Source organism: Rhineura floridana, chromosome 4, assembly GCF_030035675.1.
Source record: "Rhineura floridana isolate rRhiFlo1 chromosome 4, rRhiFlo1.hap2, whole genome shotgun sequence".
NCBI classification, from domain to species: domain Eukaryota; kingdom Metazoa; phylum Chordata; class Lepidosauria; order Squamata; family Rhineuridae; genus Rhineura; species Rhineura floridana.
Window position 1 is genome coordinate 108,106,666 of NC_084483.1, and position 13,650 is coordinate 108,120,315.

At 41.0% G+C, this 13,650-nt stretch overlaps 1 protein-coding gene across 2 annotated transcripts in view; it reads right to left on the reverse strand.

Annotated features, from left to right (window-relative positions):
* Positions 1-267: 267 nt before the first annotated feature.
* TXLNB (taxilin beta) overlaps positions 268-13,650 on the reverse strand; it is a 47,610-nt gene continuing 34,227 nt past the window's right edge. For both annotated transcript variants that reach the window (XM_061624010.1, XM_061624009.1), the window contains 3 exons: positions 10,329-10,421; positions 2,527-2,622; positions 268-934 (listed from right to left, as the gene is read on the reverse strand). In XM_061624010.1, the coding sequence (XP_061479994.1) occupies positions 368-934; positions 2,527-2,622; positions 10,329-10,421 (756 nt within the window). In that variant the 3' untranslated portion in view covers positions 268-367. The remainder of the gene's footprint in view (positions 935-2,526; positions 2,623-10,328; positions 10,422-13,650) is intronic.

The window sequence follows — 13,650 nt, forward strand, 5'->3', positions numbered from 1 at the left end:
TCTATTTTTAATTTTTTTAAAAAATGACATTGTGGTGCATCAGACCAAGATGCTTGGGTGTTTTTGACAGTATGTTGAATTAAAGTAGCTCTTAAAGTAGGAAGCCTTATGAATTTTCAACATGTACTGGTGGGGGCAGAGACCATGTGTTTTGTGACACTTTAGGACAGCATTTTTTGCTTTGATTAGATGAGAAAGAGGGAAAATTGAAAGCCAATTGCTATTAATGGGATTTGATTCCATAGATGCAAGATACGTTTCATGATCTTGAGGATCAAAAGGAAAATATTTTTAAGCCACATAATTTAAAAAAACAAACACTTTAGGAGAGGATGGCAGTTTGGTAAGAAATGTCTACATGTTTATGCTAATCGACTCCTTCCATGTCAGCATCTAGCAACTGCAGAACTGGATGATCTTGAGTAACTTGCTCTACTTTGTCCCCTTCCTGCTTTTCTGCTTTGGGTGTGGATGCTGCTGGCTGTATGGGGCGATTCCCTGTGTCTTGATGCATGGAGAGTGATGGCTCTGTGAGAGAGATCGGATCACATGCTTGTAGGTTCTGTGGTTCTTCAGCTGTGTCTTCTTCATTAGTGGCTATCAGGGGCATTTCCTCATGATGGGTCACCATAAAAGCCGCAGCCAGATCCTTCAGAATATTCTCATTAGTGGCAGATAGCTCAGCAGCAACCGGGCCTGCTGCATCAGAGAGGCTTGGATTAGCCTCATTTTTCAGGCTGTCGTCCTGTCCGGTCAGTGCTTGTTCTTGTGCTTCTTCCTCTTCCTCCTCCTCCTCCTCCTTCTCCTCAGGGAATTGTGCATCTTTTATTTTTTTGTACAGAACATTCCTTTCATCCTGCAGAGCTCTGCAAAGATTCTCCAGCCTTTGAATTTTCACTACAAAACATTCATATTCCTTGGCCCTCATGGCTTTCTGTGGAAGAGCAAGAAAACAAAGCATGTGAAGGCTGCCATGCTGACAAATGACGCAGGACAGTTGGAGGGATCAGTTTAACAAAGCAATCAGTACTTTTGAAGAAAGTTTAAAAACATTGCTTGAAAAATGATACACCCCCCCACCCCCAAATCAAGACGTGGCCAGGCCACTTCTGCAGAGTGTTTGTTTCTTTAGGGTGGCAAACAAAAGCAGTAAAAACACTTTAAAACATCATAAAAACAGACCTTAAAATACATTGAAACAAAACAACTTTAAAAACATTATTTAAAAAAGCTTTAAAAACATCTTAAATAAAAAGAGTCAAAAATATTGTTTAGGAAAAAATGTTTTAAAAAAACATATTAAAAGCAATTCCAACACAGACACTGTCCTGTGTTGTCATGCTTTCCCTCACACATCCTACCCACACACCCCTACTTCTTACAACTCCTGCAGAGGTTACAGTTCTCTGGGGTTGTGAGGTCCTGGCAGGGCCGGTTCTAAAGGGCGGCCAGGTGGGGCACTGGCCCGATGGCCCCTGGAGCTACAGGGGGCCCCTCAGCTGCCCCTCCACCGCCCCTCTGCTCCCTTCCTGCAGTCTGTAGCCCCCACACCCCCCCATGCCCCCCACCTACCTGTCTGCTGTCTTTTACCATTGCCCTTAACGAAGATGGCGGCCGCGGTTTCCCTGAGGTACTGACGCCCCTGCCTCCATCTTAATTGATGGCAGAGATGCGTGCGCGTAGCATGTGTGCATGTACACACACACACACACACGCCAGGGGCCCAGGGCAAGCTGTTGTCCAAGGGCCCTGGCATTCCTGGAGCTGTCCCTGGGTCCTGGGATCTTTATAATGATTTATGTAAATCTATGGAGCTGGACAAATGTTACAGGAGTCAATGTTACATGCATGATGGGAGAGGGGAAGTGACAAACTATACCATGTCAGACTTTCACTTCTACAATGTGAGGCTGTTAGTTTAGAAGAATTGCATTTAAGGTCATGACTTAAAATCATACTCAGCATCATCTATGCAAAGAAATGTGAATCTTTTTTGTAGCCACTTCCACAGCCCAGTGGCCACAAAATAACTCAAGTCAATGCCCTACCAGGTCATAATGGCTGCTCCACCATCTAAAAAAAAAAAAAAAAAGACCTATCTGTTTCCTCCAGAAAGCCTTATGTTCCTATGCTTGTCACTCAGATGTTAAACTTCCCACATGCAATAACCTTCTGACCCCCCTCTACTACTCCATTTATTAGCTGCCACTAGTTAGCCAAAAACAAATTTGCATTTACAATTAATCTCCCAAAACTTTTCAAGAATGGCAAATGACCATTTTTAACCACTCTTAAGAATACCCCCCTTTGTTGACAGTCTTTCCCAGCCCTAGCAGGAGATGCTGGGGATTGGACCTGCAACCTTCTGCTTGCAAGCTCCCTCTGGCTCTTTGTGGCTGTGAATACTCTCTACACCTTATTGTAGTAGCTGTACCAGAGGGCTGTTATTAAAAACACTTTAAGAACTATTTACAGGTTTCAGGTTTAATTTATTAAAAATTGTTCAAGGAAATAAATGTTCTGTACCTCTTCAATCATGTCCAATAAAGCTTTATTGCAGTTCTCAAATCTTGCTTTCCATGTAGCTGTATCCTTTTCCAACTTTTTCATTTTCTTTGTCATCTACAGAAGGGAAACATCCAGAGCACATCAGGAACATTAAACTTTAACTAAAGTTTTTTTAAAAACAAGCAAACATCATCTTGCTTTCCTTAAGGCTATATCTGCAGTTACACCAATACAGATCCTGTGCAGGTCCCATTGTATTTTGATGGACTTTGTATAGGAGCATCATATACGTTAGCTGAACAAGATATTGGTACCAAACACTTGACAGCTGATATACTTTAGCAGTATAGAAGGATGTTGGCACATATAATTAAGGTTCTAAGTATTTTCCCCCTTTTGATTGGGAGTTGAAAGCAAAAATATTCCCCAGGAAAACTCCCTCTAAATTGCATGAATGTTTACCAGTTTTGTTTCCTGTTCACTTTCCTTGTTTCCTCTATCTGCTGCTGCTTCATTGCAATTTCCCTCCTCCTGATTACTGAAACTTTTCCTGAAAATAGTATATGGGCAATCTAATTGATGGCCCTGGTTTACTAACTATTTTATCTGCTGCTGCCATTTTAATATTGTTGCTTTTGTGAGATATTGTCTTACTGACTACTGTAAAATAGTATATAGTTTGGGAGTGCTCGATTCCTCCTCATCAGTGGAGGTTCAAGTGGATGCTGTGGGGAGGAGTGCCTTTTACCAGGTTGGTGCACCAGCTATGACTGTTCCTGGAGAGAGATAGCTTAGCCAGTGACCCAACACTGGACAACTGTAATGTGCTCTATATGGGGCAGCCAGTTTGCTGGTAGAACTTCCTAATGTGAGCATGTGTAACAACTCTGTTAAAAAAACTGCACTGGCTGCCCATTTGCAAGTTTTAGGTTTTGATGTTGATTCATTGTAAAAGTCCCTGTCTTCCTGAAGGTTCATATGGGCGTATAGGGTCCTTTGAGTAACTTGATCCCAAACCATTAAAGGCTTTGAAGGTCATTGCCAGTCCTTGATGTTGGGCCTAGAGAAACATACAGGCAGCAGCATAGCTGACACCAAATAAGTATCATATGCTCTGAGTATTTAGTACCTATCAACATTCAGGTCACTGCATTCTGCAGCACCTGAAGCTTCTGTACCATCTTGAATGGCAACTTCACAGAGTGCACTGCAATTGTCTAGTCTGGATATAATCAGGGAATGGATTACTACCTGTGTCCAGTTAAGACTGCAGCTGAAGAATCCACCTAAGCTGCTAAAAGACACTCCTAGTCACCACTGTGATCTGTGCTTCTACAGATAATATGGAGTTCGGGAGGACTTCCAGACTGCAAAAATTCAGACGGGGTGCTGACAGCTGATTTTTCCACACACAGCATCTCTACTACCTCCTGACACCTCCACTTCTATACCCTCTTCAGGATATGTAGGTAGAGATGAGAGGTAGAGTTGTACACCTTCCACCTACTGATGACATTGCAACCCAAACCGACAAATTATCCCCACCCCAGTTTTATGTAGATGTTAGGAAAGGAATGTTCTAAAAGCCAAGGCTTGCTTCCAACATAAATCCTACGTAGTTTTTATTATATACTTTGCGGGAACATGACCAGTAACATTTATGGAGGTTCTTCTGATGAGCTTCAGACCAAGTTGTTGCCTTCAAGTCTTGAGTCATAAGATAAGTGAACAGAAGGAAGTTCATAAAGGAATTTCCTATGCCCTGCTTGCACTCCTCAGAACCACTCTGAATGATGAGGACTCCTCCTGAACAATGTGGGATGTGATGGGGGGTCCTAAGGTTGGGGAGAATCACCAAAGCTGAGCAGCTCCTCCTGATTTTGGAGTTTCCACAAATCCCCAGCAGACTTTCGCACTCCATCCCACATTGTTCAAATGAAGGAGGAGGGATAAGGGTATGGGAAACTTTCCATACTTCCGACCATTCTCTTATCATAGGATCCAAGCCAGCATCCACACATCCCAGGATTATGTGAAGAAGCATGGATCCCAGCCTTGATGATAGTCAAGAGTTCTAGCATGCATCCAAATTTTGACTCAGGGCAGTGATCGCTTATCATACTATGAAAGTAGGTGGATATAAATCTGTGAACAGCTCACAAAATTCTGTGACTGTACTCTTGACATGTTAAAATGCTGCTGATGGGATTATCTGGATCCATTTCAGTTGGGTTTCAGGCCTGGTTTTGGCATAGAAACAGCCTTGGTCACCCTGTATGATGACCTCTTTTGGGAGACAGACAGGGGGAGTGTGACTCTGTTGATTCTCCTTGATCTCTCAGCGGCTTTCAATACCATCGACCATGCTATCCTTCTGGGAAGACTGGCTGAGTTGGGAGTGGGAGGGACTACATGGCGGTAGTTCCACTCCTACTTGGCAGGTTGGCTCCAGAAGGTGGTGCTTGGGGAACATTGCTCGGCACCCTGGACTCTCCAGTATGGGGTTCCACAGGGGTCATTTCTGTCCCCCATGCTGTTCAACATCTACATGAAACCGTTGGGTGCGGTCATCTGGAGCTTTGGAGCGCGCTGCCATCAGTATGCTGATGACACGCAGCTCTATTTCTCCTTTTCATCTTCTTCAGGTGAGGCTGTCAATGTGCTGAACCGGTGTCTGGGTGTGACAATGGACTGGATGAGGGCTAATAAACTGAGGCTCAATCCAGACAAGACTGAGATGCTGCTAGTGGGTGGTTCTTCTGACCAGATGGTGGATGTTCAACCTGTCCTGGATGGGGTTGCACTCCCCCTGAAGGAGCAGGTTCATAGCTTGGGGGTTCTCCTAGAACCATCTGTCACTTGAGGCTCAGGTAGCCTCAGTGGCACAGAGTGCCTTCTACCAACTTCGGTTGGTGGCCCAGCTATGCCCCTATCTGGACAGAGATAACCTGGCTTCAGTTGTCCATGCTGTGGTTACCTCCACGTTAGATTACTGCAATGCACTCTACGCGGGGCTGCCTTTGAAGACGGTTCAGAAACTGCAGCTTGTGCAAAATGCAGTGGCCAGATTGGTAACAGGGACCAGACGGTTTGAATATATAAAATCGATACTGGCCTGCTTACATTGACTGCCTGTATGTTTCCGAGCTCGATTCAAGGTGCTGGTTTTGACCTATAAAGCCTTACACGGCTTAGGACCACAATACCTGATGGAACATCTCTCCTGACATGAACCCACCTGTACGCTACACTCAACATCCAAGGCCCTCCTCCAGGTGCCTACTCGGAGGGAAGCTGGGAGTCTGGCAACAAGAGAGAGGGCCTTCTCAGTGGTGGCCCCCAAATTATGGAATGATTTTCCTGACAAGGTGCGCCTGGTGCCAAAACTGTTATCTTTTTGGTGCGAGGTCAAGACTTTCCGCTTCTCCCAGGCATTTTAGCATGGTTTTTTAAAAAAATGTGTTTATATTTGTATATTTGTTTTTAATGTTTTTAATTGTTGTAAACTGCCCGGAGAGCTTCGGCTATGGAGCGGTATACAAATGTAATAACAATAGTAATAGTAATAAAGGCCTCAGAATAAAAATACATACCTGAGCAGCTTTCCAAGTGGTATATGCCTGTCAGATTTACTATTTCCTCCTCTTTGGAGATCACCTGAAAACACACACCTCTAGGTGTGCGCACAGCAATACTGCACTTATGTAAAAGATGTTACTTCTTTGAGGCAGGAGTCAGTCAGTGACTTCACAAAAAGCTTGTTGCAATCACAACCCTAATTTATAATAGCACTACCAACCCATTACAGTTATTTTACTCTATTAGCTCTTCCTTTCAATAAAGTAGCTACTTAATTCAAATGAATACCACAAACATCACAGCACCTTAATGGCAGGGCAGTTTTGTGGATAATTAACGCAGGAAATAATTTACTACTTGGAAATCAGTCTTAAGAGAATTACAACCTGCCCCCAGATAGTTTGCAACAGTGTCATCAGCACCAAACACCTTGTTATAAAATGGCAGGTTCTTCTCATTGTTAGAGTTCTGATTCACATTTATAATCTCTGAATGAATGATAAACTGGCAGAACAACTCAGTCCTATGTAGCCACAGCAGCTCTGGCAGGGCAAGAAGGTACTGGCAGAGGATACAAGGCAGCACACAGAATGTGTGACTTATGCAGTGGGTGATAACTGTGGTACTGTGTTAGCAAGGACACCCTGCTCAGAATGATACACTGCAAGGTAAAAATGCACAGACAAGTAAGCACCAGTTTGGAAGACAGAAAGGCCAGGCTAGCCACATTTTCACTTTAGCATTAGAGTCTTTTGTTGAAGAACTACATGAGAGTTTCTCCAACGTCTTCTTGTTTCTGGTCCTTGAACTGGATCTGAGCTCCTCTAAAGTTGTTTGTGGCTGTTAGGTGGAAAGCAACCATCTTATTTCTTACTTACGAGTCCCTGTAGGCCAAGTGTGGAGAACCTGGCCCTCCAGATGTTGCTGAACTACAACTCCCATTAGCCCCAGCAATCATGGCCAATGGCCAGGGATTATAGGAGTTGTAGTCCAGCAACATCTGGAGAGCCACAGACTCTTCATACCCTGGCTCTAGGCACTTTACAACCTTCTCCAAATGAAATAGTTTGCAGGAGGAAGGCGGGGGGGGGCTAAACAAAGGACTACTAGTAAAATAGTGGTTGTGTCTGTGACCATTCTGCAGATTTATTATACTAATGCTATGAAACTCATGGTCCCAGCAAACATCTCTTAGTGTTGGTTGCCTAAGAGATCAGGTTTCCCATTGCCCTTAATCTTGTAAAAATGAAATGTGCCACTGCAAAATGGGGACAATCCCCAATTGTGGGAGTGCGTCAGCTCAAGGGCCACATTGTCTCATAAACAACCTTCTTGGGGCCGCATGCTAGTGGGAAGTGGGGCCAGAGGCAAAAGTGGATGAAGCAATAAATGCAACTCTTACCTTTCTACAGTGGGCTACATTTGAGCCATGAAGAAGTCAGAGGTTTCCAAACATACATCTCCCCATCGAGGCAAGCAAAAGGAATGATCACAGTTCAATGACCAGGCCAACACATTCAAGAAGGACACACAGCAGAGCCACAAGAGGGTGTGGACCGGCCAGATGTAGAAGCCTGAAGTTTCCTACCCCTGTCCAACTGCAGTAGCAATATATATGTTCACTTTGCACTGGTATAAATGACTACGCAGGGTGAAGAGCAACACAAGATATGTATCCCTTGTTTTTACCACTACTAAACACTGTTTGAGCTCTGTTACTGCATTAAGGGCTCCAACTATAAATGAGACTATTACTGTTATGATATTCTATTATTGTTTAGTAATAGGGAAGCTAGGGTAACTTCAATTTTTAATTGCTCCCTTATATAAAAAAAACCTCCCTGCACACGGAAAGTTAGCATATTAGGAAGAAGAGATTTAGATTAACTTTCTTCTTGACATATTAACTTTTCGACTTTCCCAGGAGGATCCCTCCGCCTGTGTAGCTCTGAGACTGGCTCCCGTCTTAGATGAAACTTTTTCAGCTATAAATTCAGTCAGAAGGGTCTTTTCTGACTGGGGATAATTTCTTCCGGATAAGGAAGAAACGTGAGATTTCCCACATAGCTTTGTCGTGACTGTGGGAGTCTGGAATTCGTCAGAATTGTCTGCGAAAGAAAGGCTTCCAGCTGCTCAGACGGAGCGAGGATTTCTATGCTAGCTCAGCTGAATAAGTGACCCTTTTTTTTTCTTTAAAGAACAACGGACTAGCAGGCAAACATCCTCCTGTCTATGCTTATCATTTTCTTATCTATACAGCTAAAGAGATTTGTCAAAGTAACAGCAATTAAGATAACCTAGGTGAGTTATGACTTTCCTTCTTTACTCACGGAACTAAGGGGGAAGAAAACAAAAATAGCCTATCTTTCTTTTATTGCAAAAAGCTGATATGGAAAATAGCATTTTAAAGATTACAACGGATGAGGGATTTCTGATTGGAAGAGATAAGAAAAATCTTTTTGATTTATAAGACTTTTGTGTAATATATGCATGGGACTATTTTTCCTGATCTACTTTTTTTTTTTACGAATCTGCTCATTCTCCCTGCTACTAGTTATTTGGACGCTGTGAACTAAAGCTGTTTTTGCACTTCTGGGCATATAAGAGATAAGGACTGTCTAGCGTGTGACGTCAGTTGGTTGGAAAGATTAACTCCTTTGTAACTGGATAAAGAAATAAACTGCTCTTTGCTTGGGACATTGAAAATTGAATGAGTTTTGTTCCTTTGGCTTTAAGAATGACAATTAAGAAGATTATGGATGTACAAGAAGGGACTTTATCTTTAGACATGTTTCAGAAAATAATGAATGAGATTAAGTCAATAAAACAAGAACTGAGAAATAATAGACAAGCGTGGAAAATTGAATTTCACAAAATGAGACAGGAGCTGAAAGAAATTCAGGATTCTATGAGAAAGGAGAATAAAGATAGATCTGGAAAACCAAAAAAAGATGAAAGAGAAATTAAAGGCAAGGTTCAAACTTTGGAGATTGGATTAAATATGGACATGAAAAAAGATTTGGATTTCCTGGCTCTGACGGATCCTGGAGACAAATATTATAGTTTGGAATTCAGCGCTGTCCCTGAAGGAATTGAAGAGATTGGAGATAAAGATATTATCGGTTCAAAAAAATTCCTGGACTGGAAGGATTTGATGGAATTTGAAATGGAGAAAGTTAACAGAATTAATCCCTGTTTTGTGTCAATGGAAAAATCTTCAAGAGATGTACTAGTGTATCATGTGGAAAAGAGGAACAGAGATGCGGCTTTGCAGCAATACTTCAGTGATATGTTCGGAATTCATGGCAAGAAAATATCTGTGATGGAGGAAATTCCTATCAGACTTTTATTATATGACTATGACAGCAAGATTTTTGGATGCGTGGAGATGGAAGATGGACCTAATACAGATAAAGACAGAAGAGCGATTTGAAATTACTGGACTTAGTAGACTTGATGAGTTGGATTAATTGACATGTTTATTTAGGAAAAAAAATTGATTGATATATATCTCAAGGATTGGAAACTTCTCTTTGACTTTTTGTGGAAGATTAAAATGATATGATGTTAATGAGATTTGAAACCAATTAAGATAACTGCTGGAGGAAGGTGATTTTATAATCTATTAAGAGATAGGTTTGTTATATATTATAGATCTATAGCTGAACTATGACAAATCGGAAGTCAATATTTTTATATTTTTTTCTCTTCTTTTCTTTTTTTTATTGTATTAGTTATTGATTTGTGGTTTTTTTTGTATTGTTCTGGTTTTGAAAATTTGAATAAAAATTAATTGAAAAAAAAAGACATATTAACTTTTCACATTCAAGGTTGTAGGAAAGCTTTTACACAATTCAACACAAATGAATTGATATAATCAAGAAAGGCTGTGCAATGTGTTACTTTTGCTCATTGGAATTGGGCAGCTGTTGGTCAAGCAGATCCTCAGAGCCTTGAGGCACTGAAAGAAATAAGAGGTCTTGCAGATGCTATTACTTCAGTTTTGTTACTAAATAAGAATAGTATCAGAAATTATTTACACACACAAAATTGTTTTGTATTTGGTTCTGACTGGTGAATACAGTATCTCATAGAAAAATGACAATTTGTTTTTAATTGATTCAATGGCATTAAAGTCTCAATAGCTAATGCTATATGAACCTGAAGGAAATTCAGTGGCCTCCCCTACCCCAAAGGAGACTCTCAAGAAAAGATTTTAGAAATGAAACATATTAACTCACTTTATCCATCTCTTGCTTGAAGCTGGCAAACACCTCATTGCTTTTTGTCAGGGTTTTCTGAAATTCCTCAAATCGCTCAGAATAGAGAGTAAGCTGCATTCACAGGAAGAAAATTGGGTCAGTTCCACAAATCCCATTCGTATTTTTATGATAATAAAGGTGAACCCCCAAACCTTCAAATGATTGCAGTAAGAGAGTCATATGAAACTACAATTCTTAACAAATGTGAATACTTACAGAATATTTTGGTCTTTGAGACATTGGATCTTTTCAGACAAGCATCTCAAATATTAAAACAAACACAAAATGGCTTTGGAGACAAATGTGCTATTAGGTCTTTATTTATGTATGCCCAGGCAAATGATTTGGAAAGTAGCTCACGAGAGCTACAGCTACTTGATTCATTTGAAAAACAGGCCCCAGAAAGTCTGGCTTTACCACTGGGTGACCACAGACAACCGTTTATTTACTATTTACATTTGTTAGCTGCCTCATAATAGAAATTCTTTAAGTGACCATCTGGAACAGTGCTGCAGGGAAGGCAATTGGTCCCATGTTCTACCTATTTCCTAGTTTACAAATTTCAGAAGGATCCATGTCTCCTCCTATGCTGTTTATACACCTGACCTTTGTCTCAGCTTATCCCCCAGGTTCAAATGATGACTAGGAGTTCCAGTATGATGGAGACAAACAGTACTTTTAAGAATAAGTTGAAATGGTAGGGAAGAGGAATTGCTATCCTTGGTCTTCTGCTGGCACCCAGCAGGCATGGTCAGGTATGATGGGAATTAGTCCAGCAACATCTGGAGAGCACCAGGGTAGGAAAGACTGGTATACATGCTTGTTGCTTTTGTCCTTCTGTTACTTCGGACCAAATAGGTTTGGAGGGCTTTTTTGAAACAATACAAAAGCCTGCAAAATCTGTTTACCCAAGGCAAAAATTGAGCAGTGTGATCACTTTTCAATCTCTCTTAGCTCTATGGAAACACACACCTTTATTTACCTTCTCCAGCCTTCATTTTCTTAGAGAGTAACATCCCCCGTAAACAATTAATACAAAAAAAAGTTGCATTATCTGTATCAGGTTTATTACTTATGATGTTTGTAGCTTCTTTCCTCTTTTCCTTGCTCTCTCCAGCAATTTTCCATTTCAGTGTGTACATATTTGCTTTACCTATTCCCCATCTTTACATTTGTCTTCTATTTCTCCTGTTTTCATTCTTAACTTTGTCTTTGCTTTCCCTATTTATCTTTTTCATTTTCTTCCTGGATCCCACCATCTAATATTGTCACTCTAGGATCAAACTCCACAGCACTGTGTACCAGTTTGTTCTTTAAAGGCCCTTGGTGTACAGAACTTGCATAACACCGTAAACAGAAATTTTACATTTAGGTTCCACTGTGGCAGAGCACTTACGTGTCTTATGGTAGGCTGAGAGGATGGAGAAAAGGGGGGGCATCATGCAGGAGAAAACAAAGTAAGGCAGGAATGCTAATTTACTGTATATAGTTGCAGTCAAGATATAGACAATGGAATTTGTCTTCCAGCAGGATATCTATCATAGCCAGCAGTTTGTGGCCAAAGTGGCTAAAAACACACTAAGAACACTTCAAGTAGATGAAAAATATCTGCTTCATGCTCTGAAGCTTGAGAAGGTCCAGGAGGGACCTCTAGTGGTCAGGGCAAGAGACGTTTCTGTTTTTCACATGTCTCTTTTTCTCCCTATGGACAAACCTTGTTCTCAAACCACTCCCCCTTTACTGTCTTCAGTAAAATCCCAGAAATCCAGTTCCTCTTTCACCTCTGCTATTTTGTTTATTTATAAAATATTTATATAATGCCCTCTCACAGCACATCAGAGGCAGTGTACAGCAAGCAGCTTAAAAAAAGGTTAAAAGTACAGATCAATCATTAAAATGACTGGCTACTCAAGAAATTTTTAAACAACTGCATAGGCCTGTTGGCATTTTGTCATAAGGACAGAGTACATAACCTAGCATGGGTGGCTCTCTCTTGAATGAATTGTTATCATTTCATAAGATACTGGACTGATTTATTAAAAGAGTAAAAAATTGTAGTATTTGTGTAATTCAACCTATTTTATTGTAAACATGGGGGGAAAGTGACAGAATTATTACAAATTTGCTGCCCGTTAAGCCCTTGAAATGCCTCCTCCCCTCTAATATATATATATATATGCATTCAAGTCCATTACAACTTATGGCAACCCTATGAATAAGCAACCTCCAATAGCATCTGTTATAAACCACCCTGTTCAGATCTTGTAAGTTCAGGTCTGTAGCTTCCTTTGTGGAATCAATCCATCTCTTGTTTGGTCTGCCTCTTTTTCTACTCCCTTCAGTTTTCCCCAGCATTATTGTCTTTTCAAGTGGTTCCTTCATAAATGAATCTGTCATCCTTGCATCTCTTTTATAGAGTTCTTCAGTGTATTGCTTCCATCTTCCTTTTATGAACGTAATTGTGATTAACCAAACAGAGGTTAACCTCTCTTTGGTTAATCAAATTACATTCATATATTTTAGGTGATTAACGGAATCCTTATAGGGATCCAGAGCAAGCTTGAGTGAAGTTCTGTTGCTTTCAAAACTGTCTTATAAATATATGTATATATGTATATGTATATATATGAACATAGTTGTGATTAACCAAACAGAGTTTTTTCTTGTATTAACAAAACGTTTCAGCTTCCACCTTCATCAGCTGCTAACGTACAAATGCTGTTACCAAGGTGGCAGTTATACAGCTTTGAGGATGGAATGCTCAGAGGGGCTTCCTTTGCAGAAGCTAAGCAATGTTTGTGCTGTCCTCCAGGTTCAGGCCATGTGGTGCCAATGTGTCCAGAGAGTAAATCCAAAAGTTCTCCCTTTTGGTCAATGCTGCTGGATCTGCTGGCATCTCTATCACTGTAATGGAAAAGTCCAACAGGCTGTGACCCTCGATGTTAAAATGCTTTGCAACTGGTTGCTCCGCTTTTTTTGTCAAAATTGCTGACTTGTGGTTCCTGAAGCGTAGGTCAGTTGTGGTCTTTCCTACGTATTGGATATGACATCCTGGTCTTTTGCACTTGATGATGTAAACTATATTGCAGGACCTGCAGGTGATGTTCTGTTTGATGTAATATGTCCTGCCTGTCCTAGTGCTTGTAAAAGTGGCTGTCTCCCTGAGGTACACACAGGTGATACAGCGTTTGGAGTGACAAGGATGAGACCCAGGATTGGTGACAGGTGGCTTAAGCACAGCTCTCACCAACAGTCTGCGCAAATTAGGAGGTTGGCGAAATGCTGTAACAGGAGGCCTGCT